The sequence below is a fragment of the Gymnoscopelus microlampas genome (assembly GCF_963454915.1).
Source record: "Gymnoscopelus microlampas genome assembly, chromosome: 4".
Lineage (NCBI taxonomy): Eukaryota > Metazoa > Chordata > Actinopteri > Myctophiformes > Myctophidae > Gymnoscopelus > Gymnoscopelus microlampas.
The window spans coordinates 12,989,756-12,996,794 of NC_139941.1; the positions used below are offsets into that span (position 1 = coordinate 12,989,756).

The 7,039-nt window shown below is 42.8% G+C and overlaps 1 protein-coding gene across 1 annotated transcript; it reads left to right on the forward strand.

The window, feature by feature from the left end:
* Positions 1–1,889: 1,889 nt before the first annotated feature.
* Positions 1,890–6,771, forward strand: LOC311043958 (uncharacterized protein; the record flags this gene model as incomplete). The annotated part of the gene is made up of 6 exons (XM_084055381.1): positions 1,890–1,935; positions 2,070–2,096; positions 4,328–4,431; positions 4,519–4,657; positions 5,363–5,424; positions 6,139–6,771. 6 exons carry the CDS (start codon positions 1,890–1,892, stop codon positions 6,703–6,705), a joined length of 945 nt encoding a protein of 314 aa, XP_083911507.1. The 3' UTR covers positions 6,706–6,771.
* Positions 6,772–7,039: the final 268 nt, after the last annotated feature.

The window sequence follows — 7,039 nt, forward strand, 5'->3', positions numbered from 1 at the left end:
TACCCACCACCATTCTTTATATCTGAGACTGTTAGCAAAGGAGGGAGGGACGAGGCTTGTCTGGTGTATTAAGAGGGAAGGAACCAGCAGGGGTGGAATAACTATAAGTACAGGAAAAGAGAACAAAGTGGGGGCTCGTAACTCACTTTTTCAATGCTCCAAGGTTTATTAATAAACAGATTATAGTATACAACGTTTCGACCCTTTCAGTCTTTTTCAAGAATATAATATGAATAATATACTTGAAAAAGTCCGAAAGGGTCGAAACATCCTATACTATCTGCTGTTTGTTAATAAATCCGTTGCGAGCCCCCACTTTGTTCTCTTATATTACTGTTTTGCAGTTAAGGCTCAGCACCAAGGAACGGAGGATGTGCGTTATTTGTTTTATTGTGGAATAAGTACTAACATTTTTTACCTAAGTAAAAGTATCAATACCGCAATGTAAAAACGTCCGGTAATCAAATTTTACTTGAGTAAAGGTACAAAAGTATTGGCATCAAAACATAATTAAGTACCAAAATAAAAGCACTTAGTATGCAGAAAGTTATAATATGTCTAAAATGTATAAAAAGCATTTTAAAAATAGCAGATCTACAAGCTCAAAACGCGTCGAATTGCGAGCGTGTGGCGTTTCAATTCCCTCATGATGTGGAGGGTCACCAGATAATTCGACCCAGGACAATTCGACCCGGTCAGGTCGACCCGCTTTCGACCCGTTGGACCGGACAATTCGACCCGGCTCCCCCTTTTGGGCGGGGGCGCGGGCGCGGGCGGGGACTTCTTTCTTCTACAATAGAAGAGTCAGGACGTCACATTCTAATACAACCAAAATACCCAATCTCGGCACCGGCCTCAGTGGCCTCCGATGGTCTGCTAGTCGAATCAGCGCCGTCCGAGTTATGTACCGATAGGGACAGAATAGTAAATATTTTTGGTGGGGACTGCGTTTGCCCCACTGACTGCGTTTTCCCCAACTGCCACTCAAAGTGAGTACTGGCCAATCACAGTGCGTCTCTACTTCCGGGTATGCAAGCGCAGTGCATTCCCAAAGCTGGCCAGGACCTCACCACCGTCACCATGTACTCTACTACCCTCTAGGGGTTACACAGAGATACTTAAATATACATCTCACTCAGCGACCCAGGACAATTCGACCCGGTCAGGTCGGGTCGAGCTGACTCAAATTCGCGGCTGGGCGAATTGTCCTGGGTCGAATTATGGTGACCATGTGGAGCTGCCTGCACACCTGGAGTTCATCTACTCATAAAGCCCAGCCCAGCCCTGGTTCTTCACTCCAGCCTTTGCCAGTTCAGTTGCCAATGGGTATTGACTGTGCCTCAGTTTAGATGGCTACTTTTGTTTGTTTCAAACATTTGTTCTAACTCCTTGTCTCCCTGTGCCTCAGATTACACCCGGTAAACAATCCATGCCAGCCCGACTGCCTTGCTTCTTTTTTCATTCTGAGTTTTTGAATCTAGGTTGAATTAAAGACTGATTGAAATTTATATCTGGTTTGAGTTCTGCTTTTGGGTCCGAAATACAACGCTGTCACATGCTGGTGTGGTGAGAACCCAAACACAGACAGCCAGGCAAAGTTGGTGTTCAAAAAACATTATTGGGTATTTTAATACAGGACACAGGAGAAAATTAGACCAGGGAACAAACATAGAAATACAAGACCTAGACACTACAATCAATGAGAGAAAAGTCTGTGTCTGTGACTTTGACAAACGCTCACTTAACCAATAATAGACTCTGAGTCTGAGCATAAAGTCCTAGGTTTTCAGAAGGTGGCATAATTGTTTCCTTTTCCAGTTCTGTCCCAGAGCTTTGGTTGATTGGCTTGGTAGCGTCCTTGGTCTGCCTCTGCCCCGGTCTCTTCCCATATGGACAGGTGGACAGTAGAGAGACTCTACTCCGAGTCTCTCCCAGGTAACAGAGTTTCTTGAAGGGATAGTTCACCCCCAAATTGAACTTTTTTTCTATCAATTAGTGACCCATGGAGACTTGAATTCATGGATTTTTGTCTTTGTGACAGTGAATCTCATACATTTGTTTCTCCTCAGCTGTCCCGGCTACAAAGAACACAACAGGTAAACACAGATCAAAGAATACAGATATGGTTTCAATTAAAGCAAGAAGTAATACTTACTTGTGTACTGTTTACTCTTTACTGTCTTGTCTTGTATAGCCTATGAAAGGAGCAGAAATGTGCAGAAGGTAGTTTTGCATGCATGTGGTACTGTTTTTGCTTCAATGTACACATTGTTTGAGTGTGCTAATATTGTAAAAAGTATCAATATTAGTGTTAATATATTTTAAGTGTCAGTTATTCAATCACCTAAGAATTATTACAGTAGATATTGGATGATAAAAAGAATTATTAGATATTTAATGATAAATACAATAAATGTATATTAAGATATCTAATGAACGCATTCTCACATCTGTGCCATCAAACGGGTGACGGCCTGGGACGGATTTGACCATACAGCAATGTTACAGGTCTGACGTGGAATAAACTAGCCACTGTATCATATTCATTTATTTATTTATGTACAGAATCACAACGATCTCTAACCAGCATCAGTAGATTTTTTTCCTGGTTATAGCTATCAGTGTAAACAGTTAAGATTGTCACCAGACACTTTAGCTTTTTTTCAGATAACAATATAAACATTGAATAAAGTAATAACTATATTAAAGAACAATAAACCTCATACAGTTTCCTAAATATTCTTAATGATGTTCTGAATACAATTGGAAATAAATTAAAATAACAACAAAGGCATTTTAACATCTCCATTTTCTGTACACTCAAAAGCTGAGTATTTCCCCAATTTAACCTTTTCACATTTCACTTTTCAACAGACCAATCATGTCTTATTTCTTTTCATTCATATCAGTACCTCCATATTAGTGTATTACCTCAGTAGACTACTAGTACAATCCATGTACGTAGCGTTCAGTTGATATCCGTTCTCAAATCCCAAAATCAATTACAATACAGACTAGTCTGATCATATTACCTTAACCAGGACTATTGAACTGAAACAGATCAACAGACTACTTTTTCCTATTAAATTATTCAAAAGTTTAAACAAATCACATTTCTAACCAGCACCAGTAGGATTTCACTTCCTGGTTAGCTATCAGTGTAGTTCCCTGCAGCGTAGGCGCCCCCTACTGTCAGGAGGAGGGTACGACCTCAATTCAGAGTGTTTACAGCAACATGTGACGTCAGGGCCCTCCCTGTAGTATGGTGAGAACACCGAGGGCTGTTGAGAGGGAAGCTCTGTTTCCACCTGAACACAAACTGTCTTCCATGGACAGCAGGTCTCATGTCCACCTGTGACAACCTTGTTTTTAGTAGTCTGTCAGCGGCAGACTGGCCATTTGGTGTACCGGGCAAATGCCCGGTGGGCCGCTGGGCCAGTGGGCCACTGGGCCCAAAAAAAAAAAAAAATTGAAAAATATTTTTGCTCCCGTTTTAGGATTATTACGGTCATTTCCGGGTCGTGCGGCCCAATTATTAGTTACGTTAATGTTTGGGCTGGGGTGCTTTCCAGCAGGGGCCTCAGTGCGGCTGCACAGTTCATGTGCAGGGCTGGGCTGAAGCAGTGAAACGCCCCCACTCCCTGCAGCAGACCACAGCCACCAAGGGAATTACGCCTGTGTTTATCACATCAATGTTTTTTCTCGTAACTTCTCCTCCGAGAGCGAGCTCCTCTCTCTCACTGTCAATGGTAACCTGAATGAAATGGACATTTCAACTCACGATATGAAACTGAACAGACATGCGTGAAAGGGACATCATTTCAAGAATATCAGGGGAATTCTGTCAAATGAACCTCTCTAAATCGAGAGCTGTTGAGAGCTTACATCAGTGGTTCTCAACCTTTTCAGGCCGTGACCCCCCAAAATAATCATATTTGAACTGGGTACCCCCCACCCTGATAAGTACTTGGAATGTAGGAGTTGGGGCATTTCATTTAGTTTGACTCGGATTCATAGATAAATAAAATAACAGATCTACAATTAAGCTCACAACACCTATCGCCTATTTTCACAACTTTTTGCTTCTTACATTATTTGACAATTTAGCAGATGTTTGACCAGTTTTATAGTATAGTTTGTTTATTACTTTTGATGCAGTAATGGTCTTCTTTTTTTGGGGGGTATTAAACAGGTCTCATGAGTCCTTAAATTGTCCCCTCACTGTCATCTGGGGACCCCCCAAAAATCAAGTGGGGACCCCAGGTTGAGAACCACTGCCTTACATGATATTTGGTGGTAATCTTATCCCAACATATTTCTTCCACAGCCTCTCGTCTGACAGCTGACATCATCAGAGTTACAGTCACAGTGCTGCTGCTGGTGGTGATGCTGTTATCCAGAGTCCTCTATCGTCTCTATCATCTCTGGATGGTAATGTTTATATGTCTGTATTTAATGCATGAGCGGTTGTTAATGTTAATGAGAATTCAGTAAGTTGGTGCTGCTGTGTTTTTGCAGTCCACCAGAGGGCAGAATGGAGGAGTGGAGAACATTGAGATGGTTTACTATAATATTGTTGGTTCTAGTGCTGAAGCTGGGCCGAATGAAGATGAGGAAGAGGAATACCACCTGTACACGGAAGTGGATCTCCAAGAAGGTGCTGAAACTTGTCATATATTGTGATTAGTGATTACTGTGATTACCATTATTGACACCTGTTGTGCTGTGATCACCATGATTGACACCTGTGGTGTAAATGCAAGCCAAGGCATCTCAGCCAGTACAGACCTGACCTGAGGTGAATAAGCCAATGTACATTATGCACGCCTGCTCCGTACTTTCCTTATTTATTTCGTCATTTAACTACTTCTGTCTGTCCCCTGCCTTCCCCTGTTGATTGTCTGATTGTGAGACTGGTTCCATCTGGGGTTCTGAGGATGCAAAACATACTCTCGCCATGCCTTTCGGCCTGGCCCAGAAAATTAAGAAATGGTATTGAGAAAACTAAGGGGAAACAATGTTGAAACAATGGACCTATTGATTTGTGTCAATTGTGTTCTTTGTGAAGTCATCACATTATGTGATGATAACTAACAAATCAACTGATATGATTCATGTTCACTATCTATTTTACTATTGCTATTTTGATGTTGAATTCCATGAAAAAACACCTGAGGAGCCAACTAGGATGTGCAAGAATGTATAATTACTAGCTACAATTATGTCAGTCAAGAAAGGTGATGATTTGCATACTGACATGCGTTCACACCCTCTGCTTGGTGTCACTGAATCCCAAGAAAAGAGGAAGTGAAAATTGCTTTAAAATGTCCTGCCTTCACTTCTCTTGGCTCAGACTTCTAAGACTTGTTTTCAGCCGCCCAGAGGAAACCCCGTTCCCAGACGACGAGACAAGATCTACACCAGGTTCAGTCTCATCCAACTATTTCTGTGGCAACATAGGCTTACTGTATGTTGTGACCCTGCAATCGCGCCAGTTCTCCTCTCGATTTCTCTCTCTCTCTCTTCCCCTCTTTCTTTTCCTGAGGGCTTTCCTCAGTCATCCAGGGTTTTGTTTCCATATTTACAGTATATCTAACAGTGTGTTTTATTACTTTTATAACATTACTTTGCTTGGTAATTTTTCTTGTTTATTTAGTTAGTGACTCGGGTGGTTGGAGTTTAACTGTTGACTGTTTACGGCCTTTTATCAGTTGTAACCCAGTGCCTAGTAGAAGTTGTTTGCCTCCTCTCTTTTTAACGGTAAATCATACATGGGGTATTTACCTTGCTTACATAAAGAACTCACGTTACGTTAAGTGACGTATCTTTCACGTTTATGGATATTTATTGATCATAATAATTTCTATGTTTTGCGGCCTATACATATGAATACATATCTCGTCTCATAAAGCGTTCCCTGCTACAAAAGGAATGACCAATGAACCTTGATGTCAGCGAACTCTAGATTCTCGCAAATGAGGGAATTCAGGTGTTGTTATGCGCCTGATAGATTGACAGTAACCAGACATCATCATGAAGGAAGGGGATGACCATGGGGAAGTAAAACAGATTGAGCTTGCATGCTGTTCAGGTCTCATGCCTGATTGGTCATATTCTGTGCTCTCTGTGCTCTCTCAGCAACAGGTTCAGACCAGCTCTAAGAATCCCCTCCAGAAGTCCCAAATCCAAGTTCCACTGGCGGAGAGACAACCTCAAGTCGGCATGCTGCTGATCCCTCATCTCCTATGCTTGCTGGGCCTGTCGCTAGGCGCCGTGCACACCGCTGCCTTGGCTGATGGAGCCTGTCCAGTGTTCTGGACCAGCTTCTACGGCAGCTGCTACAAGTATGTTGCTACAGGAATGACCTGGCCCGATGCTGAGCTGAACTGCGTGTCCCAAGATGCCAACCTGGTGTCCGTCCACAGTGAGGCTGAGCACAACTTTGTCCGAGCCCTGATCAAGAACTATGACCCAGCAGAGAGATCGACCTGGATTGGCCTGACAGACTGTCAGAAAGAGGGTGGATGGATCTGGTCTGATGGGTCCAGAGTGAGCTACACCGCGTGGAGTCGGGGAGAGCCAAACAATAAGAGGCGAAAGGAGCACTGTGTTCATACAAACTATCCTACTAAATGGAATGATGCACAATGTTATAGCACTATGCCTTCTGTTTGTAAATCTCGTACAGTCCAGTACAGACATTAGTACTGTACAGTACTAGTGACTGGATTGTCTTATTCAACGCACTGACTTGTACTGTGTCTCCATAATAAAGGTACATTAAATATGTTTCTGTTCAGATAATGCTAATCTGTGTCTTCACTGTAAAGAACATTGGACATTCATTGCGACCGTAGGTCGCATTTACTATAGAAACCTGCTCCAGGTGTCCGTCCGTCACCCCGTCCCTCCGTCACACACGTCCCGTCACCCCGTCCCTCCGTCACACACGTCCCGTCACACTTTTGCCCTGCTCATATCTCCGCACCCGTTGCCCCGATCCATGCCAGATTTTGCACACACACTCCTTACCTGCCAA